General features: G+C 44.3%; 1 protein-coding gene across 11 annotated transcripts in view; it reads left to right on the plus strand.

Annotated features, from left to right (window-relative positions):
* BRD8 (bromodomain containing 8) overlaps positions 1–27572 on the plus strand; it is a 1923539-nt gene that overhangs the window by 599257 nt on the left and 1296710 nt on the right. For all 11 annotated transcript variants that reach the window (XM_044069501.1, XM_044069500.1, XM_044069496.1 and 8 more), the window contains one exon: positions 14914–14978. In XM_044069501.1, coding sequence (XP_043925436.1) covers positions 14914–14978 — 65 coding nt within the window. The remainder of the gene's footprint in view (positions 1–14913; positions 14979–27572) is intronic.

Consider the following 27572-nt stretch of genomic DNA (forward strand, 5'->3'; position numbering starts at 1 on the left):
TCAATGCCTATATCATGGAGGTTTACAGAAATCAAGTCCACCACATTAGCTGTAATGAAAATGACATTCTCATCAAAAACCAACAGGTTAAAGTTCTCTAAGAGATGTCATAGTTTCATAGTTTAGTTTCATAGTTTAGTACTAGGCTATCTGCCCTGGGACATTTGTAAGCCTAGCCATAGTGATGTGGCTTTTGCCACCCCATGAAATGGTATGAGTCATGGTCATGAGTCCTTTAAAATGTGTCTTTCAGATTACAAAACAGTCTTGCATTTAAAAATCTACAAATTTTGCCAGTGGTTCAGTTTTGGCTCCTTTCACTGATACAGTTGGTCTTAAAGGGGATCTGTTCTGCACTTGTGTATTTTGGGGATGCCAAATATTGATGCTAATTTTTGTTTAACATTCAGGTATTCCTACTGGTCATGTTCAGTTTCCCCTGTAAAATTATATCCATCAGAAAAAGGTATAACTTGGCATAAGCAATGTTAATCTCATTGAGGGAAACTCTGTTATAAGTACTCTCGTTTGACAGCAGCTAAAACATTTTTCAGGTCTAATCAGTACTGTTCATTATGGCCACCCCTCCCCCCACCTTTTCGGATTTCATTATTTTTAAACGTTTGTCACTCGTTAGTAAATTTAACATCCTTCTTTCATCATGGTACAGTTTATCAGGAAAGGCATTCATCTGAAGTTGTTAATCTTCTTCCATTCCTCACTGATGGGTATGGTTCCGAACCCTCGGAACCGAGTCGGCCAAATACCAAGCTAGCGTACACCAAACTCTTGAGCCACGCTAGTACCCACAGTGCCCTTCATCCCATACCCCAGATCTCATTTGCCGCGCAGCCATATAGCAGCGTTTTCACCGAGCTCTCCAGCTAAGTAGTCTTGACTTATTTAAACTGTGTATTTCTCCAATAATTTCTCTACTAGTGTCTTTCTTATAGTCTAGCTCTACCCACAGGTATTCCTTTTCTTACCATTGTTGGTATTTTCTTGCCTTTTCTTTACTTTTTACCACCCTCGTGGTAACTCTTCATACCATTGCTGGTAGTCTGGCCTTTTTCTCCTTCTCTTCTCTGTCTGAGTGAGTGTTAGTTTGTGTGAGAAAAAGGGTACGTCAGGTTTTAAACACTGCACGTCATGCAGTGGTAAATTACCGAACAGCGACTTGCATTTTAAATGCGTTTTTTTGTTGGGGCGTTTCACACCTTTCTGCGACTCCCCCATGTGGTATTTGTGCGAGTTTTAGTTAACAGACGTTGAATGAACGGCGCAACAAGTTGATTTTGAAAGGATTGCTTTCCTCTCCTTTCTCGGAGGCTATTTCTGCGGATGTCTCAACCCCTCCAGTCAAGGATAAGAAGCGTCCCCGCTCAGGCCCCTCTTCACCGGCCGGTGACAGGGGCAAAAGTCATCGATCTAACACCTGTAGATCTTCCTCTGAGCATCGGCTCGCTGCCTCGGTGTCACCGATTTCGGCACCGAGCGCGGTTTCTGGGAAGTCTGAATTGTCGGTTCCGGGCTCGGCACCGACGACTACTGAACCGCTGATTACTTTGATTTCAACCAGTCTGGCTCTGGACACTTCAGCACCGACCTCGCCTTTATAGGCACCGGCTCCAATGACCTTGGATCCGATTTTGACTACTACCCTGATTGTGACTTCGGCTCCGAGTTCCCTCTCGGTGCCGACCTTACCGTTTATGCAGTTCAAATCAGAATCCTTGGCTCCGTTGAGTTCATTACCACGGACCAGGTATTAGTCTTCTGTGGATCCATTTGCCGGGCAAGCCTACAGTCCCTTTCTGGACCGGCCTGAATCCCCTTCCGGGATATCGGTTAGGTCTGCCAGGAGTGTGTCCGAAATAGACATTGTTCACCTCGTGGATCAGGTATTGATTGCAAGAGGAATCTCCAGACCCTGTTCTGCTCCGGGTGTTGGGATTTTTCCTCCCCCGACTCCTTCGTATTCTCCTGATGGGGATCCTTTGGTTCCAAGGCCCCCTTGCCCATTGCTTTCAACGGGACCCCTTCCTTCAGCACCAACTACTATGATGCCTGAAGCATCTAAGCCCAGGAGGGTGTCAGTTCCGATGACAGCCCACCTTACTCAACCCCTTGCTTCGGGGGGTGGAACATTCAGTACCGGCCCCGGCACCGACGGCCTTTTCAGTTCCCGTCTCGGATCCTAGGGTTATATCTGCACCGAACCCCTCTCAAACCCCAGTCTTGGAGGTGGGCCATTCGGAGCGGCGTGTTACCCCGGTTCCGATTCAGTCCTCTTCGGTTCCGGGCTCCCATCCCTCTTTGGGTGGGCCTGCCTTCCGGATTATGGAAAGGCGTTGGCGGCTAGCAATCCTCCTCCTTCAGCTCTGCCTTTGGTCCCCACCCCCCATCTCAGCCATCACCAGTCCTTAGCAGGGGACCACTAATCCAAAGCATCCCCCTTTCCGAGGCCTCTTCAGATATTCCCAAGGAAGAGCCCCCTCGGAAGAGGTTGTGCAAAAGAAAACACCTGGATTCACCTGAAGAGTCCCTTACTGAGGATATGGATTACGATGATGGGGAAGGTTCCCCTAGATCACCCCCTGACGATGTTTCCTTTGGGGACATCTTGGAGATTTTGAGTCAGCGGGGTGACTGGAAATCTTCCACCCCTTCTCCAGAGGAATCCGTATTCTTACAAGCTTTCCGTTCCCGGGCCACTACATCCTGGGTGACCCCTCCTGCAGATGAGTTGGTCAAATTCATTGTGCAGCAAGCGTGGAAGAGTCCGGATTCAGTAGAAGTTATCCCCAGGAGATCAGACAAAGTACTTTCTCCTCCAGGGGATCAACCCCATTGGTCGAAAGGCTTGCCAGTAGACGCTGTGGTGGTGGTGGCGGCGGCCACAAAGAAGGACTTGGCAGAAGAGAGTCCTGCTGTTCATCTGCCCAACAGGGAGTCCCGGACGGTGGACAGGTTAGGGAAGCGAGTTTTTGCTGCAGCGACCTTTGCTGTGTGTTCGCTGAATTTCTTGGCACATTTTACGAGACTCCAGAGAGACCTTATTTCCGAACTCTCTCGTAGCCTCGCCGGTCGTGTCGGATGGAGCACGTGACAAAGTGGCTTCTCAACTTGCCACCCTTGAAGCAATTTCGAATTCTTCCATGACGTTGCTCTCCCATGCAACCGAAGGAGCAGCTAGAGCAGCAGGTGCTGGCAGGTCATGCCTGGATACGCATTTCTGACCTACCGGATTCCTTCAAGTCTTCCTTTTTGAATGCACCTATTGAGCCCTCCGCGCTCTTTGGTTCTAAGGTCAAGGATACTTTGGCCAGGTGCGAGCAGGACTTGCTGTGGGCCTGCACTTCTCCAAACCTCAGCGTTCCTTCTCCAGGAATCAGAGGAGTGGAAAGTTGTGGCACAAGAAGTCACAAAGTTTCTTTTGTGTTGCACATGGTGAGGACTCCTCCAGAGGCAGAGGAGGGTCCGATGGTGGAAGATGCCCCTTTAGTGGCAGAGGGGGTTACCAGAATCAGGGCTCCAGAGATTCTTTCTCTGGTAGGCCCTATCAGTGCTCCTGAAGCGTTGCCCGATTGTTTTCCTTTGGAAGCAGTCGGGGCGCGTTTCTCTCTGCACCAAGCAGCCTGGTCCTCCATTACCCGACTATCTATGAGTGTAGAATATTATCACCAGAGGCTATCGCATTCCCCTCAAATCCTTTCCAAGACCTCAATTCTCCCTTCCAGACGTACCACCCAGTCAAAGGGAGCAGGCAGCTTCCGAAATCAAGAAGCTTCTTCCAAAGCGAGTCATCCAAAAGGTCCCCCCTGATTACTGTGGATTAGGGTTCTACTCCTGACTCTTTTTTTGTGTCAAAAAAGACGGGGGACTGGAGGCCCATCCTGGATCTCAGTCGTTTGAACGAGTCAGTTATACAGACCAAGTTAGACATGGTCACTATTCAATCCATCGTTCCATGCCTTCGGGAGGGTGTGTGGATTTGCTCTCTAGATCTCCGGAATGCATATTACCACATCAAAATGGACAAATGCTCCAGGAGACTTTTGCGCTTCCAGTTGTGAGCCAATCATTTTCGATTCAGGGCCCTGCCTTTCAGTCTCTCGACGGCCCCCAGAGTGTTCGCAAAATGTCTAGCAGTGGTGACAGCTCACTTGAGACTTCATGGATTCCAGGTGTTTCCTTCTCTGGATGATTGGCTCCTCTCCGCCCCCACCGAGCTTTTACTGATCAGGACCCTTCGCTACACTCTGTCTGTCGCGGAGTCTCTGGGTATTACTATCAATTGGGAAAAATCAAACCTTCAGCCCTCACAACAACTGGAATTCATAGGGGCTATGTTCAACACTCAGCTCGGCCTAATATCTCTTCCTCATCACAGGCTCTTAAGACTGAGAACACAAGTGCAAGTGATACTCGACCTCAGGAAAGTGTTTGCAAGAGAAGTTCTGCAGGCTCTCAGTTCCATGGCGGCAGCCATTCCCATTGTTCCGTTGGCCAGGCTTCATATGCGCCTGTTACAGTGGCTTCTTCAGACTCAGTGGCTACACAGTCATCATCCCTTGAATGCACTAATCCTCATCACCGATCTCTGCAAACACAATCTCCTCTGGTGGATGAGAATGGACGAAAGTGTTTGGTGTCGCCCCTTTCAACCTCTTCAGTCCAGCACCATGGTGACTACGGACACTTCCCTGATAGGGTGGGGGGGCCATTTTCAAGGAAAATCTGTTCAAGGCACGTGGTCTCCTCTAGAAGTCAACTTACACATCAACATTCTAGAGCTCAGAGCTGTATTACTGGTGTTACAAGCTCTCCACCCTCTCAGTCCGATTGCTATCCAGTTCAACAACATGTCTGTGGTCTGGTACATCAACAAGCAGGGAGGGACCAGATCTTACTCTCTTTGTCGCGAAGCTATAAGAATTTGGCAGTGGGCAATAGCTTCCAACCATTTTCTGATTGCTACACACATCCTGGGGAGTTCCAGTGTGATTGCGGACAGGCTGAGCAGATGCATCCTGCTTCCTCACGAGTGGTCTCTCAACCCAAGAGTGGCGGAGGAAATTTTCAGCCACTGGGGCCGGCCTTGCTGCGATCTGTTTGCCTCCCCCTCCAATACGAAGTGCAGCAGCTACTTTGCCCTCTTTCATCCGCAGGGGGAGTTCCCGGGAGATGCTCTGACTCTCGATTGGCCCACAGGTCTCCTGTACACTTATCCTCCCATCCCCTTGATTCCCTTGGTCTTAAGGAAAGCTACTCTGTCGAGAAGCAGAATGATTCTCATTGCTCCGTTCTGGCCTTGTCAGGTTTGGTTCCCCTTCTTTCAGCCACACCTGCTCCGACCTCCTTGGATTCTAGACTTCCATCAGGATCTCATTTCTCACCCCCAAGTGTTGTTGTCTCCAAATCTGGCCATGCTCAAACTGACAGCTTGGTTGCTCCACTTCCGTTAGTAGCCAGGCTTGAATCACTTTCTTCTTCGATACGGAATATTATTTTGGCCTCCCACAAACCTTCTACCAGAAAACTTTATAAAGACAAGTGGAAATGTTTTTCCTTGTGGGCACAAGAGCTGTCTCTGGATCCTGTTTCTGTTCCCGTAGCTACGGTTCTTCAGTACCTGACCAAGCTTTTCCTTAACTGGGCTTCTGCATCCACAATTCGGGTGCATCTACCTGCCATCTCCAATTTCCATGATGGTTCAGACAGAATTCCTATTATTTCTTCTCGTCTGTGTAAGACCTTCTTGAGGGGGATTTTTCATTCTAGACCTCCCATTAGGCAACCTGTGGAATCATGGAATCTGTCTAGGGTGCTTCAAACTTTGACTCTACCTCCCTTCGAGCCGGCTGCAACCTGTGATGTGAAGTTTCTGTCCTGGAAGACCTTGTTTCTGGTGGCGGTTACTTCAGCCAGACGTGTATCAGAGCTACAAGCATTATGCATTGAGTCCTTATTTGATCTTCCATAAGGACAGAGTATCACTTTGCACCAATCCCACTTTCTTACCCAAGGTGGTTTCGGAATTCTCTATTAATCAGTCCATTGAGTTGCCTGTGTTTTTCCCTAATTATACCAACAAAGGGGAATACTGTCTCCATTCCTTGGATGTTCACAGACAGTTGCATTTTTATTTGGACAGGACAAAGTCATTCTGAAAGTCAGATCAGCTTTTTTTTTGCCTTTGCAGGCTCTAGAAAGGGATCGGCAGTGTCTAAGGTTACCTTGTCCTAATGGCTTAGGGATTGCATCTCCTTTGTTTATTCTCTGGAGGAGGAATCAGCTCCTGGCCACATTAAACCTCATTCCACTAGAGCTGTGGCCACTTCTGTTGCCTTTCAGCCTTTCATGCTAGGGCTTCCATGGATGATATTTGTGCAGCTGCCACCTGGGCTAAACCCCATACCTTTATCAAGCATTACAAATTGGATCTGATCTCCAGGGGAAGAGCTGGCTTTGGCTAGATGGTTCTCCGGAATGTTCTTCCTTGAGGGCTACCCAGATTCTGTAGTAACTAGGGACTCGGTCCCATCAGTGAGGCATGGAAGAAGATTAACAACTTCAGATAAAGAAGTTATGTCTTACCATAACGTTCCATCTGAGTTGTTGATCTTCTTCCATTCATCACACCCTCCCACCTTCCCCCGCCAAAGGCTCCTGGTGAATCTTCGGGTCGTTTGGGTGTGTTAGGGTGTTTGCGCAGAGATGGCCTCTGCCTTTGTTTCTGTTTCTTATATATGTTTCTACTATATGTTCTGTAAACTCGATCTGAGGTATGGGATGAAGGGCATTGTGGATAGTAGCGTGGCTCGAGAGTTTGGTGTACGCTAGCTTGGTATTTGGCTGACTCAGTTCCGAGGGTTCGGAACTGTACACATCAGTGATGAATGGAATATACTACTCAGCAACAGCTCCTCGTGGTCCTGCAGAGTGGTCCTAGCAGCAGAGAATCGAAAAAGCGACTACTTTCAAGATATAAGTATATTTTTGCTGTTTCTACCTGTGCGACCTTCCTTTCTTGCTGAAACGAAGTTAAACTGCTAATTTAACTGTATTTAGTGTTTTTTATTACCTGCACTTAAGTTAAAGCTTGTTTGTTTAATTTAACTGTTGAGGCTGCCCACTCAAGTGTGCTAGCCTGTGCATTTAATATACTGTTGTTTTTCTGCATTTTCCTGTTGCCTTCTTGAAAAAAAAAAAAAAAAAAAATCCTTGTTTCCCGCCTTTCCTGACTAGAATAGTCCCCTATACAGACTTTGCTGTATTCTGGACTTTGGGATAGTTCCTGTGTTGCCCATTACCTTACTTGGATAGAAGGAAGTTTCTTTGCTCACCAGTGGGAGTGGGGAGTCTTGTGCAGCCTATCTGTCCCTGAAGGAGTGACCTCAGCACAATAATCTTGTAGTAATTGGTCGTTTTGGGCCATTTCTACCTCTTTGAAGTTCCCTGCTTAAAAATCCGCGTTAGCGAGCTTTTGTGCAATTTAGCGCGAAGTTGCCCATAGCGCAGCATTGGGCAGCGCCAGTTAATCTAGTTTAAACTATTTCTGGCTCCGCAAAGCCTGCTTCCCTTAGAACTGCTCTACTTTCAATCTAAACAGTCTATTCTCTATCTAAAAAGCCCAGCACTTACTCCTAAAGCATTTATATACAGCTAAAGCACTCTTAAACAAAAAGAAAGCACTACATCCACCTATAATCCCCTTGAATACCCATTACCCTATAGGTCTTTTCTGACAGTTACACAGCAATCCCTTACACTATTCTAGCATGTCGAGGGGTCAATTACTGGCGTCCTCTCCAGTTCAGCTGGTGAATCTGGGAATCTTGAGGTAATGTTACAACTGCCTCATGTACACAGACAACCCTCTCCTCCTCCCAACAAATACAAATATATGTGAGAGATGCAACTATATAGCCAAACTGGAGGCTGAGCTCTCTCGGCTCAGTACTGGCAAAACCAGTCAGGAGGAGAAGAAAACCACACTCACCACAAACCCAGTCTCACATAGACCTATCACAACTGCAAACCAAACACATAAACACACAAAAACATACTCGGAAGCTCTAATTAAAAATCTACCAAAGCAACAGAGGCCTCCAAAGCAGACATCCAAGCAACCACTACCTCAAAACACAGCACATGCAACACATGGTTCACAAAGTCAGTGTGCCAAACAGTCACAGCCCTTAAGGCCAAACAACATGCCTGATACACTTGTAATAGGTGACTCCATAGTCAGACACACTGACGTCCTGCTCACCAGACTGAACAAGGAAAAGGTTACAGTAAGCTGCTTGTCGGGCGCTAGAATCCGCCACATAACACAAGCACTCAGGTCACTCCAAGGCAAGTACAAATATGACTCAGTCATTGTCCATGCCGGTGTGAATGACCTGAGACGTACCTCCCTGGACTACATGAAAAGAGATATAGAGGAGCTCTCTGATTATGTAGCCCAGGCCGGTATGACCCTGACCAGCATCTTACCCTCACCAAGAATGATGCCACAGTACAAAGACAAAATGATCAGCTTTAACAATTGGCTCAATTACTGGTGTCATTCTAAGGGGATCCAATGTCTGTCTACGTGGGATGACATGCTTGACAAGCCACGCTGCTTCGCAAGGGACGGCTTGCACCTGTCACCCCTGGGCTTCCGGATATTGGCCAAGGCTCTTGCCACCCCCATAGTGCCTTTTTTAGGCAAGGCTCAAAAGACAAACCCACCTCCCTAGAAAACAAAAGTGGAAAAAAACTAAGGGTAATGCTGCTCAACACCAGAAGTCTAAACCTCAAGATGCACGCTCTCGAAGCCCTCCTCAGTATGGAGAACATCGATGTCTGTGCAGTGACTGAAACCTGGTTCAAGGCTCCTGAGAGCACCCCAGCACTACCAGGTTATACCTCATATCATGCTTTTCGGCCTCAAAACTTGGACCAAACCACAAAAGGAGGGGGAGTATCCATATTCATCAAAGATACATACGCCTCCAGGTTAGTGGCAATGCACGAAGCATCGGAGACCATCCAGGTGCAACTAACCGTAGGCAAAACTGCCCTCCAGTTTGTAGCATGCTACAGACCACCCTCTCAAACTCAGGAATCCCACTCAGCCTTCCTGAAGACACTGGAGAGTATGAATGTCTCTCCAAATACCATCATATTGGGAGACTTCAACTACCCAAACATAGACTGGGAGCATTACTCAAGCCCCAACACCCTAGCCCAAAGGTTCCTAGAATTCATAAACTCAAATGCGATGGAACAACTAGTCACCACTCCCACAAGAGGAGATAATATACTAGACCTGATCATCACAAACATGGGGACACAATGCTCCACACTGGAAGTATACCCCTCATTGGTGAGATCAGACCATAAATTAATCTCACTGGAAATCCACATCCCGCCCCCACCCCCAGCACAAAAGTCCACAGTGAAGAATTTCTCAAAAGCAAACTTCACACTTCTTAAGACTGAAGTGGTATCCTTCAAGGCCCTTGGGCCAGTGAAAACCACAGCCCACACCATTGAATCCTTTATAAACGCTTTCTACGGACACCTTCAAGAATGCATGGATCATGCAATCCCAAATAAAACCAAGACCCATTCCCCCAAAGGCAGGCGTCCTGTCTGGTGGACCCCAGCCATAAACAAGCTAAACAACAGGAGGAGGAAGCTACTACATGACAGAGCAAAATCCCCAAAAGGGAAGGCATCTCTGATCAGTACTAGCAAAAAACTACGATCACTCATAAAATCATCCAAGGCCAACTTCGAGAGAAAAATCGCAAAAGACACTAAAGACAATCACAAGGCCTTCTTTAGTTATATTAGAAACCTGGGTGGAAACTCCCAGATATGCTCAGAGTTAGTCCAAAATGACAAAAAATACACTAAACCCACAGACATTGCCAACATACTGGCAGACAGGTTCAGTGCAAATTTCTCTCCCCCCTCCCCCTCAAAAGGAGAAATAGCTATCCCAGCAGAGTGTAGCCTCCCTGACATCTCAGATGCCCAGGTGAGAGCCGCCCTCTCCAAAGCTAAAAACACAGCATCAATGGGACCAGACGGTATCCTGGGTTGTGTGCTACATGAACTCCAAGAGGAACTAAACCTGCACATAAGGCTGCTGTTTAATCTTAGCCTTACTACAGGATACGTACCCAAAGAATGGCGTACAGCAACAGTAGTCCCACTCCATAAAGGAGGTGCTTCTATGGACCCTGGAAATTACCGCCCCATAAGCTTGATGAGCCTGGTCTGCAAAGCTATGGAGATCATCATTATGGAACTCATAAACAAAGACATTGGGGACCTACAGACACTGGAACCTACCCAATTCGGCTTTGTCAAGGGCAGATCCTGCCTTTTGAACCTGGTCGACTTTTTTAAAACAGTCACTAAGGCCATTGATGAGGGTAAGGCAGTTCACATAGCCTACCTTGATCTTGCAAAAGCCTTCGACACAATACCCCACTCGGGCATCATAGACAAGCTCACCAGCTTAAACGTAAACCCATATGTCATAAGATGGGTTGCAAACTGGCTCAAGGACAGAACCCACAAGGTCAGAATTGCTGGAGCCATGTCAGACTCTAAGCCAGTCACAAGCGGTGTCCCACAGGGCTTGGTCCTGGTACCCCTCTTGTTCGTCATTTATTTTTCTGAGGTGCAAGCAAACATAGGAGGATTGTGGCTAACAAAGTTCGCAAATGACTGCAAACTGGGCATCATAATTGATACTCCAGCGGACACAAGCATCCTTCAGAAAGGCCTCATAGAGATGGATAACTGGTGCCAGAGCCATGGCTTTAAACTGAACGCCAAAAAATGTATAGTCATACCCTTTGGGGAAAAACAAAGTACCCACAAATTACCACATAGGTGGTAATCCATTAAGTACGGAAGACGTAATCAGGCACCTAGGGACCCAAGTTGACAGTAACCTCTCATTTGACACTCACGTTGCCAAGGTGGTTAGGAAGACCTTCTATATTACCCACCTTATCATGAAAGGATTCACATCTAGATCAAGAGAGGTCATTGTGCCCCTGTACTCTTCCCTTATCAGGCCCATAATTGAGTACAATGCCCCATTTGGGATGTACCTTACCCGACACCTGCAGCAGTTAGAAAGACCCCAAAAGTGCCTCACCAAGAGGATCAAGGGTCTCAAACATATGTCATATGCTGCCTGGCTGAAGAAACTCCAGCTCTATTCAGTCGCATACCACCTGCTCAGAGGCGATTTATGTCTGACGTACAAGGCCATGTCCAATCCGGGATTAATGGACATGCTCCACCTCAGAAAATCCAAATCCACCAGAGCCACGAGAGCAAGAGATTTGAACCTCAACACAGAAATAAATAGGACGTGCTGGAGGGACAGATTCATGACCCAAAGGCTCCCTACACTCTGGAACAAAATCCCAGTCCATGTTAGGCAGAGCCCCTCACTGACTCTCTTCAAGAGAAATCTTGACGAGTGGATGGGAAATTGTAGGTTTACCCCGGGGGTCACTTCTGTGTCACTACTAGACAGAGGCACAGTAAACTAAACCCTAAGTGGGCATAGTATTCTCATTCCAAGGGGTGGCGAAAGCCACACACACTCGGGCTAGGCTTATAAATGCCCTAGGGCAGATAGCCTAGTATGAACCTATGAACCTATGAAGATCAACAACTCAGATGGAACGTTATGGTAAGACATAACTTCTTTTTTTTGCTGTGCAAATTTCTAAACTGCCCTTCACGTATTTTTCTCAAATACAGAGACCTAAGTGTTTGGGAGTGCATAAGGAAGACATGTCATTACTAGCAGTAGGTACTTCGTCTGCAAACAACATTTTTAAGTTCAGGCTTCTGGTAAATAACTTTAACTGAATAATGCCTTGCACAATGTCTATGTTAAACAAGGGATGAAACTAAATCCAAACACAGGCACTCCTACGTCTGATAATGTTACATCAGACAGGTTTAAAATCTTAAATGAATCTTGAATTAAACAATCTACCAGTTCATTGCAACAACAAGTATATTTCAATTTCTCATGTTTCTGCTCTGGCCCTGCACTGAAAATTCACAGAGCTGCCCCTTCTTTGTATTTAAATGGTTTTTTAATGGCAGACTGTAACTCTGATGAAGTCTTCATGTTTGTAAGACAAAAGTGCTCAGTCTGTGGTTTTATTACTTTAAAATTTGTTGAAGTGCGTTGTGGAGTGTCTGTTCCACTTTTTGTTTTTTTATTTTTATCAGTTATTGATATTCTTTTGTACCTGGTATATCCCCAAAAAATAAAATTTCAGTGTTTTAGAACATTTTTGCACAGTTTTAAATTATTTTTGGAGTATAAAATAAGTGAAGTTAAAATACTAGTAAACTGTGTAGCCACTCATGAATTGGTTTATCAGTACCCATATTCTATGGGAGTATGATAAGATGAAATATTTAGGTGTATGAATGAGAAGGATTCTGTTATGGCAGCTAAGGGTATGTAGAAAGAGACTAAATGGAAGCCCTAGAAGCTGTTAATTATAAATAATGTTTGTAGTTTCTTTAGTTTTATATGCTGGCCAGATATATTTTAACAAGAGGAGAAGTTATGGACCATGATTAATAGAGTTCAAACAATTTATTTGTGAGACAGACTTAAGTGGGATAAGTTGATTGTCAAGAACACAATCCAGCACTGAAAAATACTCACTGCAGCAGTCCAGTACAGTGCAGTTGTTTTTATTTTTGGTTCATAGTCTCACAGCTAAAACCGTTTCAGCACAGAGCGTGCCTTCATCAGTATCTAATTTGGATGTTATATGTGTTTTTCAATGCAGGATTGTGTTCTTTTTTGTTTGACTTCTGGGGGACTTTATTTGTGAGCTTCTTTTTTGGATAGGTTGATTCTCCCTAAGGTGGTTTAGGATTGCCTGATCTGAAGGGATACTTCAGAGCTGTGCAATTAAGACCTGTATGCGTAACACGAGCAGATGCATATCCTTAAGAAGAATAGTAACTACCATAAATAATATTGCATTCATAAAGTAAGAACTGAGCTGTTTATGTAATACAAGAGTGAATAATTGTTAAAACATATATGTAATGTGGTAGAATATGACAAATGTTAATATGGTTTGTATGTGTGCCTGTGTTTTAAGTGGTAAATTTAATAAAGGTGTTTAAAAAAAAATAATGTAGGATTTGGGTACCCTAGCTGTAGCCAGACTTGAATTTTCAAATTGCCCAGATGCTGTAATCTCTTGTTGTATAGCTACCCTCCTAGCTTTTATATCTGTTTGATATCTAATAGAAGGGGATTTGTTTCATAGTTATATACTAGGATAACGACCACTGGGGCGTTTATAAACTTAATTGTGTAGTCCAACCAAGGGTATGTTAGAAAATTTCTAAAGTTATGTGTGGGGATATGTTAGTTTGGGCATTACTGTCTGCCTGTGTCGATCAGAGACATGAGAGCCAAACCTGGGGTGAATGTATGATTTCCCATCCGTTGGCCAAGGTTACATTTAAATAGGGTTATGGATGGACTCTGCTTCACATGGATGGGGAGCCTGTTTCTTATTTATCTCACAAGCACAATTTAAATCCTTGGATCTAGTGGTTCTGATGCTGTTCATTTTGTGGATATGCAAAAGGTCCATTAGAGCTAGATCTGTGAGTGTGTTGTATGCCAGGCATGGGCATTCCAACTATCGCATATGTCTATTCAGATACACACCAAAGGAGGCATTACACTCAGTGATGAGTCTGATATGGGCCAAATAAAGTGGCACTGTGACTTCTTTGGGTCTAGATGCCATGTCCTTACTTAGAAGTTGGGCAATATAGAGTGATTTTCTTACTACCTTGGCCATATCTTGGTCAAAGGCTACATTACTGTCTACATATATTCCCATATCCCTGACTACTTGGTCAACTCCTGTGAGTCTCTTAGTAGATGGAGAAATTAGCTTGGGTGGCAGTTTTCCCCAAAAGACACTCTAATGCATTTCTTGGCATTGAATTTTAGTCTGTGACTTTGGCACCAGTCGTTTGTGTTAGACCCTGTTGTAAGATTTTGTCTCAAGGGGAGAGTCTATGATAGTTGCCATTATGTAGTCATCTGTGAACTTGCTCAAAGACCCTTGACATTAGCCTTTACCTCCGAGAGGTAGATGCCAAATAGGAGTGTTCCCTGCACAGAGTTTTGAGGTACCCCACTAGTGGCCGGTCTCTTTGGTATCACCAATCCTGGCTTCCTGGGTCTTGTCTGTGAGCCAGATGGCAATCCAGCAAGTTATATAGTGTTTGTGCTCAGATCAGTGAGTTTGTCAACTATGTTTGAGTCTGGTATTGTATTGAACACCTTAGCCAGAACCAGGTAGGCGGTTTGCACAGTCTTCCCCTCATGCATTGCCTTGGTAACCTTCTCAAAGAAGTCCACTAGGTTTAATAGGCATGACCTTCCCTTGACAGAGCTAAACTGGGTTGGGGCCAGTGTCTGAAGGGATTTGGTCTAGATCCTTTTTGACTTGTATGAGTTCACAAGAATGTTTTGATATTGTGGTAGGTGCTACTGTGTGCATATGTCCTGCAAATCTCCATCACTTTAGCCTTGGTGGCAGTATTATGAGTTGCTCTGTGTTCATTATGTCTGCAGATTACTTTGTGTTTTTGTACGTAATGAAATCGTTCCATGCTTTGGCAGGTATGTGCTACAGAATGGTGATTTGGGGAACAAATGGCTACAATGCATTTGGACTGTGGGACTGAAGGATTAGAGTGGGATTAGGGAAGAGGGAAATGGGATGGCCCGATGAACAGTATTTCTTTTCTACCTAAGAAAAAAATTTGTGCATCTCTGGTATTATGACAAAAGTTTGTACTGTTTTATAGGAGGAAGAAACAGGAAGACGAGGAAGCTGAGATGAAGAGGAAGGCTACAGAGGCTGCCTATCAAGGTAAGTGCGTGGTTGGAGAGTCACTGATTTGATAATTTTGTTTGATGTTACTCTTGTCCATAAGACAAACGTGTTATCAGTTACCTAGCAGAGGCTTTTTGATAGTTTTCCTTCATCTCCGTGGTTGGTAACTACTGAGGGTTCTTTCTCAAGACATTACATCTATTTATTTTTGGCCTGCTTATAAGCCAGACATATAAATGTCCTCTCCTATTGTCCTTAAAATATTTTCAAACATGTCCTGTTTCCATTACCATTTAAATAGTGTGTTGGTGGCATGTAACCCATGTGGAGCTGCCTGCAATTACTAGGCAATCAGTCTGCAGATAAGCTGAGCCAAAAACATATTCATTTAATTTGTTTAGTTAAGTTTTTTTCAAACCTGTTTACACTTGTGTTGTGCAAGCTGCTTGTTCATCATTGCTTTTTTCTCCTTCATTTTTTGCCACTTTCATTAAGCAATTCTTGTAATCCCTTAAGAATTTCAACTTCTCACATTCCCAGATGATGTACAACTGAGTCTCTCACATCACATTTCCAGCACTTCACATTGGCTTCAGAATATATCTTCCCAGAACTTTCAGGGGTGTAAAGTACTTACTTAGATACCTCTGTGTAAATATTTTGAATTTCTTGGCCTATTTGATGGATTGCTTTAACTTACAGCTCCTCCAACAACAGTCCTTGAGTTTTCTCCATCCTTAGTAACTTTGCCCAGTTCCAAGTGATTTTTAATACCACTTCTTGCTTACTGTCCTGCAGCTCCTTATAACTGTCACTTATTTTTTTCTCTTCTTAGTACTGCTCCCTGTCCTTGCCTTGACTCACTCCACCAGTGGATGTTGACTCCATTGTATCTGCCACCTTCTTAATTTTTCCCTAATCCCCTTAGCTGCTGTAAGGAACAGTAGTCTTATCTTCCTCTGTTAGATGGAATTGAGGTGTAATATTCTCCATTTCAAAACCCTTTCCTCCCACTTTTCCACTTCCAAAAACTGTTTTGCAGTTTGGCATCTTCTTGGTCAGCCTCTGTGACTTTAAGACTCTTTAGACTTTGTTTTGTCTCACTCCTCCAAATTATTCTTACTGGTCGGTTTATAAGATTATCAACCACAAATCTGTGTGCAGTGCTTCTCTTCTGCTGAACCAGATGCTAACAGGCCTCGTATTCCTTTACTTCAGTAATTAAAGATCATCTCCTTCCAGATAGCCCTGTACCCAGAGTCTTTAAATCTCTGATAGGTTGTGCAGTGCACTACTTGTATGTTTATTGGAATATCAGGGATGCTCTGCCCCACCTTATAACTTTGCCAAGGTCAGAATGTTCCATGTCAGCCTTTGATGTTTGCCAAAAATAAAAAAAGACATCCACTGCTTGTGTGTTTCATTCCCTTCACAGCAATTGGCGTAAAAGCGCTTGTACAAAATATAAAAACTGTGGCAACACAAACATTTGCAGAGACATTACCTTTTGGTCACGGTCCAGGGCAAACACTCACCATCTTTCAAAAAACTTTTTGACCTTAGCTGTTACCCCGCTTAATGCGTCCCTCTAGGAATCGGCTCAAGTTTCTGTCAGACGTCTACCCAAGTATTTCATCTTACTTTGCTTGCACAGAAACGTATATCTTATCCTAACTTCTTCATTTGGCTCATGGTTTAGGGTAATTATTAAGAATTTTACCTGGATTAATCTTATAGCCAGACAAATTTCCATATCTATTCATTTCATCAAAAAACCTTAGTCCTTAATAAATCCCGATCCAGGTCTATAAGTTTTATTTTATTTTATTTTATTTTTATTTTACATTTGTTGACCGGGCTAGTCCAACTGGATACGTGTCCATTTTCAGTGGAGGCCCGGGGAGAAAAGCTCCAAACAAAAACATACAAAAATATATATACTAAAGGTAACATACAAACTACTTGTAAAAAACAAAATATACTTAAAAATATAAAAACATCTTATGCTAAGATTTGGAGAGACATTAATATAGAGTAATGCATTTTCAGTTTAATATAGTATACAAAAAGAAATAAGAGTACAGTATCTGGTAGGAACTAAACCTGGTAAGTAGTACTAATTAGTATTTAGTAGTGACGGAAAAGTGGTTAAGTGGTAAGTGTGGCTAAAACAACATCTGCAAAGACATTTTCATTTATTTTATCATTTCACTCATACCCTTTATTCCTGGGGGTATTAATCAAACAGCTAAAGGCTCAATAAATAAAAAACTGTGTGTGTGTGTGTGTGTGTGTGTGTGTGTGTGTGTGTGTGTGTGTGTGTGTGTGTGTGTGTGTGTGTGTGTGTGTGTGTGTGTGTGTTCTCTCAGTTCTGCCTTGCATTCACCCTGTTTTTTCACAGCCTCTTCACTGCTCTTCCTTGTGGATTCAAATTGCTTTATGGGACTTCCTTCCAAAAAAAAAAATACCCCGGGGGACCTCAATATTCTTTCTAGGTCATCACTCACCTTCCTTTTGCACTCTACTGTAACTGGCTCTTGATCACACAAACCAGGAGTCCTACCCTGTACTTATTAATCTTATACGCTGCTTCAGTGTCAATTAATATTTGTCTACTGACCAGCCTGTATGTCTGCTATAGAAAATGGTGCTTTTTTGTGTAGGCTGTCAAGTTTCTTGCATGATAGATACATCCATCATTCCCATCTTTTGGTACTGTTACCCAAAACCTTTGTACTCTTCTTAATATTTGTGCTAAGACCTCTCTCAGTGTCTTGTACCTACTTTAGTCTCTTCAGTTTACCATCAAAATGGTTATGCCTTCCTTAGACTCCACGTGGGCCAGCAGAGTAATCCAGGCTGCAGAGAGCTGAATAAGCGACTTTTCTTGATACTAAGTATATTTTTTGTTGCTTTCCACATCTGAATACCTAGCAACTGTATTTCGCCTGCCTTTCTGTTACATTGAAGCTGTTTTTACTGCATTTAACTTAATATTGCACTTGGAATCCTTGTTTGTTACTATTTGACTGTATTTGTAGCAAATTCTTCTGTGTAAGCTGTAGTAGCTGATTCATAGCATTTATAAGTGTTTGCTGTACCTGTTTCTGCCTGTTTTGTGAAAAAAGAAAAAAGAAAAAATATCTCTTGTTTTTCCTGCTTTACTAGTTTAGTCCAGTTTCAGAGTTGCTGATTCCTGGGCTTTGGTTGTAGTTCCTGTGTACTGTTTCCTTGCCTTATTTGGGGGAAGGGAAGCTACCTTGCTTACCAGTGGGAGTGGGAAGCATTGAGCTGCCTTTTGTCCAGTTTTGTGAGGTTTCAGCCAGTAACTAGTAGTTTATTGGTCGTTTTGGGCCAGTTTCTAGCTTTTTCCAGCCCCCTGGTATAAAACGCGTTAGAATGATTTAGAGCGGAGCTGCCACTGTTGCACACTAGGGCAGTGCCGGGTAAGCAGGTTTAAACTATTCGGGCTACCTAAAGTCCACTCTTCAAATTTTCCCTTAAAACTACCTTCCTCGAACTATACTACTGATCAAATCAGCATATCCTATAACTAAAAGATCATCTCTACTTGACTCCAAGTAGACTATTCTCTATCTATTAAACCTAGCACTTGCTCCTACAGTACTTATTACCTTGATACGGCACTCTTGTCATAGATAGTACCCCAAAAGGCAACCCCCATTTCTCGGTCACCCACGCCCCCGAATCTTTTTTTAAAGTTTTTCGTCTACCCTTCTAGCATGTCGAGGGATCAGTTGCTGGTGTCCTCTCCTGCTCAGCTGGTGAACCTGGGAATATTGAGGCAATGTTTCAATTGCCTCATGTACACAGACAACCCTCTCCTCCTCCTACAAAACACAAATACATGCGAGAGATGCAACTATACGGCCAAACTGGAGGCTAAGCTCTCTCAACATAGGACTGGCAAGACCAGTCAGGAGGAGAAGGTTACCACACACACTATAGACCCAGTCTCACATAGTACCATTACAACCTCAAATCATACACATAAACACACAAAGACATACTCGGAGGCTCTGATCAAAAATCTACCAAAACAGCAGAGGCCACCAAAGCAGACACCCAAACAACCACCACCTCAGAACACAACACCCGCAACACATAGACCTCACAGTCAGAGTGTCAAACAGTCACAGCCTTTAAGGCCAAACACAATGCCAGACACACTAGTCATTGGTGACTCCATAGTCAGACACACTGATGTCCCGCCACCAGACTGAGTAAGGAGAAGGTCACAGTAAGCTGCCTGTCGGGCGCTAGAATCCGCCACATAACACAAGCACTCAGGTCTCTCAACAGCAGGTACAAATATGACTCAGTCATTGTCCACGCTGGTGTAAACGACCTGAGACGTACCTCCTTGGACTACATGAAAAGAGACATTGAGGAGCTCTCTGATTATGTAGCCCAGGCAGGTATGACCCTGACCTTGAGCAGTATCCTACCTTCACCAAGAATGATGCCACAATACAGAGATAAGATGATCAGCTTTAACAATTGGCTTAAACACTGGTGTCATTCAAAGGGGATCCAGTATCTGTCTGCCTGGGATGACATGCTGGACAAGCCACGCTGCTTCGCAAGGGACGGCTTGCACCTGTCACCCCTGGGATTCAGGATATTGGCAAAGGCTCTTGCCACCCCCATAGTGCCTTTTTTAGGCAAGGCTCAAATTCTAAACCTACCACCCTAGAACACAAAAAAGGAAAAAAACTAAGGGTAATGCTGCTCAATGCCAGAAGTCTAAATCTCAAAATGCACGCACTCGAGGCCCTTCTCAGTATGGAGAACATCGATGTCTGTGCTGTGACAGAAACCTGGTTCAAGGCTCCTGAGAGCACCCCAGCGCTATCAGGTTTTACCTCATATCATGCTCCGCCCCAAAATCCGGACAATACCAAGAAAGGCGGGGGGATATCCATATTCATCAAGGACACCCACACCTCAAGACTGGTGGCAACGCACGATGCATCGGAGACCATCCAGGTGCAATTAACCATAGGCAAGACTGCTCTGCAAATTGTAGCATGTTACAGGCCACCCTCACAAACTCAGGAAACTCACATGGCCTTCCTGAAAACACTAGAGGAGATAAATGTATCACCAAACACCATCATACTAGGTGACTTCAATTACCCTAATATAGACTGGGAACACTACTCAAGCCCAAACACCCTAGCCCAAAAGTTCCTGGAATTCATAAACTCAAATGCCATGGAACAACTAGTCACCATCCCCACAAGAGGAGATAACATACTTGATCTCATCATCACGAACATGGGAGCACAATGTTCAACACCGGAAGTATACCCCTCACTGGTGAGATCAGATCACAAACTAATCTCGCTGGAGGTCCTCATCCCACCCCCACCTGAAATAAAAAAGACCACAGTAAAGAACTTCTCAAAAGCCGACTTCACACTTCTAAAGACTAGTGTGGTCTCCTTTCAGGCCCCCGAGCGGGCGGAAAACAATACTCAAGCCGCTGAATCACTTACAAACGCCTTCTACCAGCACCTGCAGGACTGCATGGATAAGGCAATCCCAAGCAAAACAAAGACTCTTTGTACCAAAGGCAAGCGCCCAGTCTGGTGGACCCCAGCCATAAACAAACTCTACAACAAAAGGAGGAAGCTACTACAAGATAGAGAAAAATCCTTAAAAGGTAAGACACCCTTGATCACTATAAGTAAAAAACTAAGAGCTCTCATAAAATCATCCAAAGCAAATTTCGAGAGAAAAATAGCTAAAGACTCAAAAGACAATCATAAGGCCTTCTTTAGCTATGTTAGAAACCTAGGAGGAAACTCCCAGATATGCTCAGAACTAGTTCAAAATGATGTGAAGATTACTGATCCTACAGACATTGCCAACATACTGGCTGACAGGTTCAGTGCAAACTTCTCCCTCCCCCAAAAGGAGAGATATCTATACCAAATGAGTGCAGCCCCCAAACATCTCCAACGCCCAAGTGAGAACTGCTCTCTCCAAAGCAAAAACACAGCATCCATGGGACCCGATGGTGTCCCCGGCTGTGTGCTCCACTTAACTCAATGAGGAATTAAACCCACAGCTACAACAGCTGTTTAATCAAAGTCTTACCTCTGGATACGCACTCCAGGAGTGGCGCACTGCAACTGTGGTCCCACTTCACAAAGGCGGTGCCTCCACAGACCCTGGAAATTACCGCCCATTAGCTTGACAAGCCTTATCTGCAAAGCCATGGAGAGGATCATAATGGACCTCATAAATAAAGACATAGGAATTTGCAGACTTTGGATCCAACCCAGTTTGGCTTTGTCAAAGGCAGATCATGCCTTTTAAACTTGGTTGACTTTTTCAAACAGTCACCAAAGCCATTGATGAGGGAAAGGCAGTCCATACAGCCTACCTCGATCTGCCTAAGGCCTTCGATACAATACCCCACTCGGTATCATTGAAAAACTCATCAGCTTAAATGTTAACCCATACATCACAAGATGGGTTGCAAACTGGCTGAGTGACAGAACCCACAGGGTCAGAGTTGCTGGCGCCATGTCAGACTCAAAGCCTGTCACAAGTGGTGTCCCACAGGGCTCATTCCTGGGCCCACTCTTGTTTGGCATCTACTTTTCCAAGTACAAGCAAACACAGGAGGGTTATGGCTGACAAAGTTTGCAGATGACTGCAAACTGGGCCATAGTAGAAAACACATCTGACACAGATATCCTTCAGAAGGGTCTCACAGAAATGGATAACTGGTGCCAGAGCCACGGCCTAAAGTTAAATGCCAAAAATGCATAGTCATACCCTTCGGGAAAAACAAGGTTACCCCTAGCTACCAAATAGGTGGCAATCCACTGAGCACAGAAGAAGTTATCAGGGACCTGGGGACCCAGGTTGATAGTAGTCTGTCATTCGACACCCATGTAGCTAAAGTAGTTAGGAAGTCCTTCTACATTGCCCACCTTATCATGAAGGGATTCTCATCTAGATCAAGGGAGGTCATAGTCTCCCTTTACTCATCACTCATCAGACCAATGATTGAGTACAATGCCCCATTCGGAATGTATCTGACCCGACACTTGCAGCAGCTGGAGAGGACACAAAAGTTCCTCACCAAAAGGATAAAGGGTCTCAAAATCTGTCCTATGCTGCCCGACTGAAAGAACTCCAGCTCTATTCAGTCGCCACCGCTTGCTCAGAGGTGACCTTTGCCTAACATACAAGGCCATGTCAAACCCAGATTTGATGAATATGCTTCACCTCAAAACTTCTAGATCCATCAGAGCCACAAGGGCAGGAGACTTAAACCTCGACACGGCTATTAATAGGACGTGCTGGAGGGATAGATTCATCACCCAAAGACTCCTATGCTGTGGAACAAAATCCCAGTACATGTGAGGCAGAGCACCTCGCTGGCCTTGTTCAAGAGAAATCTTGACCAATGGATGGGAGATCGCAGATATACCCCAGGAATTACCTCAGTGTCACTGCTCGACAGAGGCACAGCAAAATAATGGGTATAGTTCCCCATACTAAAGGGGTGGCGTAAGCCACAAAACGATGGGCTAGGCTTGTAAATGCCCTCGGGCAGATAGCCTAGTATGAACCTATGAACCTATGAACCTATGAATATGTAATCCAGGACAAAAGTAAGCACTGCCTGGTCTGTAACCTGATGGATATAGATCAACATCAGAGGGATAGGTTGCCCATCTCAGTATCCTTTAGCCACTGCATTCTGACCATCTGAGCCTGTTAGTTTTTATCTGTAATGGATATTTTTTAGAAAGAAGCACTTCCACCCAGTGTCTCCTGACTCATTGATAACAAGCTGCTGCTGCTGCTAGGGAGTACCTTTTCTGTGCCACTTTTTCACATTCTGACTTGTATTTAAATGCGTCTTGCATCCCCACCTTACAAGCTTAGCCAGTTTTGACCAGTTATTTATCCCTAATTTCAACATTGCCTTCACACAGGATGGTTTTGAACACAGGAGCAACTCTGTTATGGGTTCAAAATCACTGTATTTACAGATTGTGCCATAGAGAGAGAGAGAGAGAGGTATAAGTAAACACTTTTGATTTATTTAAGGACCATTTTAAGTCTGGCCATTAATAAGAGATCATAATCAAACCTTTTATCTTGTGTCTGTAAGGTGAAAACCTTAACCATTATTACAAACCCATCCTATTGGCAAAATCTCCTTTCTCCATTTCTGTGATAGCTTGGTTCTTAGCGTACTTTCTGTTACTTTATGAGCTTAATTTTCTGTGTGACTGTTGTTCTCCTTAAGGATCTACATCCAAAATCCCACTCTTTCCTTATTTCTTGAATCCCCCCCTCGCAACGGCATTCCTTTTCACTCTGAGTGGCAGCTTTCTGCTTGTATTATGTAGAAGAGCCTTAAATGTGTAGCTGTAAAAATTATCTTCATATCAGGTAATCTTAAACCTCCTTCTTATGCTGCAAGAATAAACTTTATATCTGATGTTCAGATCCAATCCTCTGATCTGACTCGGCCTTTACTATAGCTTGTGGCTACCTAAAAGCTCTCAAACTGCTCCCTACCCAGAATGCCCCAGCCCCTAACATACTTCAAATCTCATTTGCCACTTTCGCGAAATAGATGTAGTCATCTTGGCTCTAGAGAAGTTTTTCAGATACGTGATTATTTCCCTTTTTTTTTCTGGCCATCTAATTTTTTCTTACACATAGTGTATCCTTGTTTATATACTATTGCTGGTATTTTTGTATAATTTATATTTTTCCTATTTTTTTATCTTTTTTAACTTTTCTCATTACACCTTTGGTGTACTCTCCCATACCATTGTTGGTACTATTTTCCTCCCTTGCCTTGCCAATATTTCCTCTTCTTAAAAAAATAAATAAATAAAAAAAAAAAAAAACTTTTCTCCTTTTTTTGTCTAATTTTCTATTTAATTTCAGCATGGGTTTAAAAGGTGTAATAAGTGTGGCCATAAGCTTTTGCTATCAGATGCACATGATCTCTGTGTGTGTATTGCCTGGGCCCTGATCACTTGAACATTGATTGTTCTGTCTGTAAAAAATTCAACCTGTGAGTGATTGCAGATTGGAAAAACAAGTTAATCTTAAATGGTTTGATACTTACAGCCTTTTTGGAAGCAATTACTGGAGCTCAACACCATAAAATTATTTCTAAGGAGACTTCAAAAAAGTCCCCTAGACTGTCTGGCTCTTCCACTCCCTTGTTGATGGAACCTTGGAAAAAGAAACATAGATCGGATCTGAAGGCTTCCACATTGAAGCCAGCTCTCAGATCTCCAAAAATTTTTTTGGATCTAAATCTCCTTCCAAGGACTCAGTACTCGCCATCCATTGACCCGATACTGTCTAGGGTCTCATCTCCCTTTTTGGAGAGACGTCATTCAAAATCCCCTTCCTTTGCCTCCTCTCGTTCTTCCAGGAGTCTCACCGAAGCTGACATGGATAAGATGGTGAGGAAATTTCTCTCAGCGCAGATACAGATGGGGGTTCTCCCAGTTCATACCCCTTCAGGACAGGAAGCCTTGGTTTGCTGTACCCCTTCAACTATCTGCTCCATCTCTGATCTGACAGTCCATTTAGGAGTGTTTGAATCTGAGTTTGCCAACTCCAGATTCTCTGATTTCTCCGAGCACTGTGGCTCCAACAAGCTCAGATCCAGATGACTGTCTGAGCCATAGCATCCTGGTCGGATCCGAGGTGTTGAAATCGACTCAGAAGTTTTTAAAGCCATCTCACCTCCGATGTCTGTTTCGAATGGAATGCCTTCGGGGCAGATGGAGCCAATGGGGTGGAAACAAGGCTTCTCGGCTCTATTTGCTTTCTTCTCCCCAGGACGTTCTGCCTTTGAGGCAGTGGAAAGAGTGTTGTCTGCTTCAGCTTGATGGACGGTCTTTCCCTCCTCTCGGATCTCCCTTTTGGATCTCATGTGTCTCTGCATCTTGAGCGTCAACATTCAGCTCCAAAGGGATAGTCAGCCCAACGTCTCCAGGCTACCCAACAGGGTATCACGATTTTTTCTGATACTTCTCTGGAGCATCCCACCAAAGAAGTATGTCGGAAGAGAAAAGGCAAAAGGAGGCACTTAGATTCCCCTCAGTAAACTTTCACTGAAGATACTGATTTTGACAAAGGGGAAGGATCCCGAAGATGACCACCCGAAGACGTCTCATTTGGAGATGTACTAAAGATCCTTTAACAAATGGGTGTTTGGTCCTTTCACAGTCCTTCTCCAGAGGAGTCTGTATTCCTGGAGGCGTTGGGATTTGGTCTGTCTACTTGGGTACTCTGCCCGCTGATGACCTCATTGAGTTGATCTCTAAGTGGGCATAGAAGGAGCCTGACTAGGTCGAACCTATCCCCAAGAGACCGGATCGCATTCTGGCACTACCGGCAGGAAGGGAGTTTTGGTGCAAGGGAGTACCTGTGGATGCCATGGTCATGATGGTCACCAAGAAGGAACATGTGAAACAAAGTTCTGCTGTCCATCCCCCTAACAGGGAGTCTAGGGCTTTGGACAGATTTGGGAAGTGTGTCTGCACTTCAACGACTTTTGCTCTTAGGTTGCTGAACTATTTGGCATATATCACTAGGTTACAAAGAGATTTGATAAAAAAAACTGTCAAATTTTCTTTCAGGGACCACTATTTCTGAGACTCAGGCTTCTGTGGCCTCACAGTTTGGCGACCCTACAGTCCATTTCAAACTTGTCTATGAGACTTATCTCTCATGCAGCTGAGGCTACCTTAAGCGCAGCGGGTTCAGGCATTTCAATTAGGAGGCTTGCCTGGATGCACTTGTGTGACTTTGCAGAGCACTTCCAGTCCACTTTTGTCAATGCCGCCTTTGATGGAACTTCTTTATTCAGCCACAAATGAAGGACACACTCTCCAGGTGTGAAAAAGATGGAAAGAGGCAGAGGTGGTCCACAAAAACAAGGGTCTAGAGATTCTTTCTTGGACATATCCTTTTACCACTCATGAAAGGAGGCCCAATTGTCCCCTTCTGGAGGCAGTCAGTGGTCATTTATTCCTACACCAGAGAGCCTGGCTAGATATCACAAAAGATACATGGGTGCAGAGGATTATTTCCAGAGGTTCCCTTTTCCCTTCCACCTCCATCCTCACGCAAGTTTCCCAATGTTCCACCCAATCAGAGGAAAACAGCAGCACTAGAAATACAAAAGCTGCTAGAAAGAAGAGCCATCTAAGAGGTCCCACCAGACTTACTCAAGATTCTTTTTAGTGCCAAAGTAAATGGGGGGACTAGAGACCATTTTTGAATCTCAGCAACTTGAACAAATCAGTTCGACATACAAAGTTTTGGACGGATATGGTTCATTTTGCCCTTTTTGGGCAATGATGACTGGAAGTGCTCAATAGACCTTCTAGACGCGTGCTATCACATAAAAATGAACAGACAGTTCAAAAGGTACTTGCGCTTCTGGCTGAGAGCCAGTCATTACCAGTTCAGACCCCTGCCCTTTGGTCTCACCACAGCCCCAAGGGTGTTCACCTAATGCGTGGCAGTGGTAGCAGCTCACTTGAGATTGCAGGGATTCCGAGTCTTTCTTTATCTAGACAACTGGCTCATAATTGCCCCAATTCAGGCATCTGCTTATAAGAGCGAGAGAACAGATACTACAGACTTGCTTCCTTCTAAGAATTACAGTAAACTGCAACAAATCTCGGTTAGAACCATCTCAAATACTGGGGTTTATAGGAACATTTTTAAACATGGTATCTGTGACAGCTTTGGTTCCTGTAGTGAGAGTTCATACAATAAGATTTTAGATCAAGAAAATTGCTCACAGTACAGAAATTTCAGCCCGGTTGATTCTTCAAGCCTTGGAGTTAGTGTCAGCTGCCATAATTTTAATCCCCCGGCAAGATTTTATATGAGAATTCTTCAATGGATGCTAGCAACACAGTGGTCAGTCCTTTAAATAAAGATCACTCATGCATGCAGAAAATACCTTTTGTGTTGAAATTCGATCATATCAGGTTCTACAAGGCCATCCTTTCATTCTTCCCCAACCCAAGGCCATAATGACCATGGACACATCCCAGATTAGGTGGGGGGGGGCACTTCTGGGGAAAGCAGTCCAAGCAAGGCACTTGGTCCCCCAAAGAGGCCAGTCTGCATATCAGTGTCCTAGAGATGAGAGTAGTACTCTTAGTGTTGCAGCCCTGTCAAGTTGCTCTCCCTTTAGGAACAGTTGCGATTCAAACCCTTGTGTTGAGAAGCAGTAAGAGTGTGGCAAAGGGTGATGTCATCCAACCGCTTTCTGATTGCAGTGCACATTCCTGGGAAGTCCAGTATGATAGAAGGCAAATTGAGCAGGTCCATTGTGTTACCTCATGAGAGGTCTCTCAACATGAAAGTAACAGAAATTATTTTCCGTCAATAGGGCCAGCCTTGCTGTAATCTTTTTGCTTCTCAACTAAACAACAACTGCAGCAGCTTCTTTGCCCTGATCCCCCCACTAGGGGAATCACCAAGGGATGCTCTGCTCCACAATTGGGCCACCGGTCTCTCTATGCTTATTCCCCGACTACCTTGACCCCCAAATTTCTACAGAAAGGTGCCAGGTTGAAG

This window comes from Protopterus annectens, chromosome 4.part0 (genome assembly GCF_019279795.1).
Source record: "Protopterus annectens isolate FY-2018-M chromosome 4.part0, PAN1.0, whole genome shotgun sequence".
NCBI lineage: Eukaryota > Metazoa > Chordata > Ceratodontiformes > Protopteridae > Protopterus > Protopterus annectens.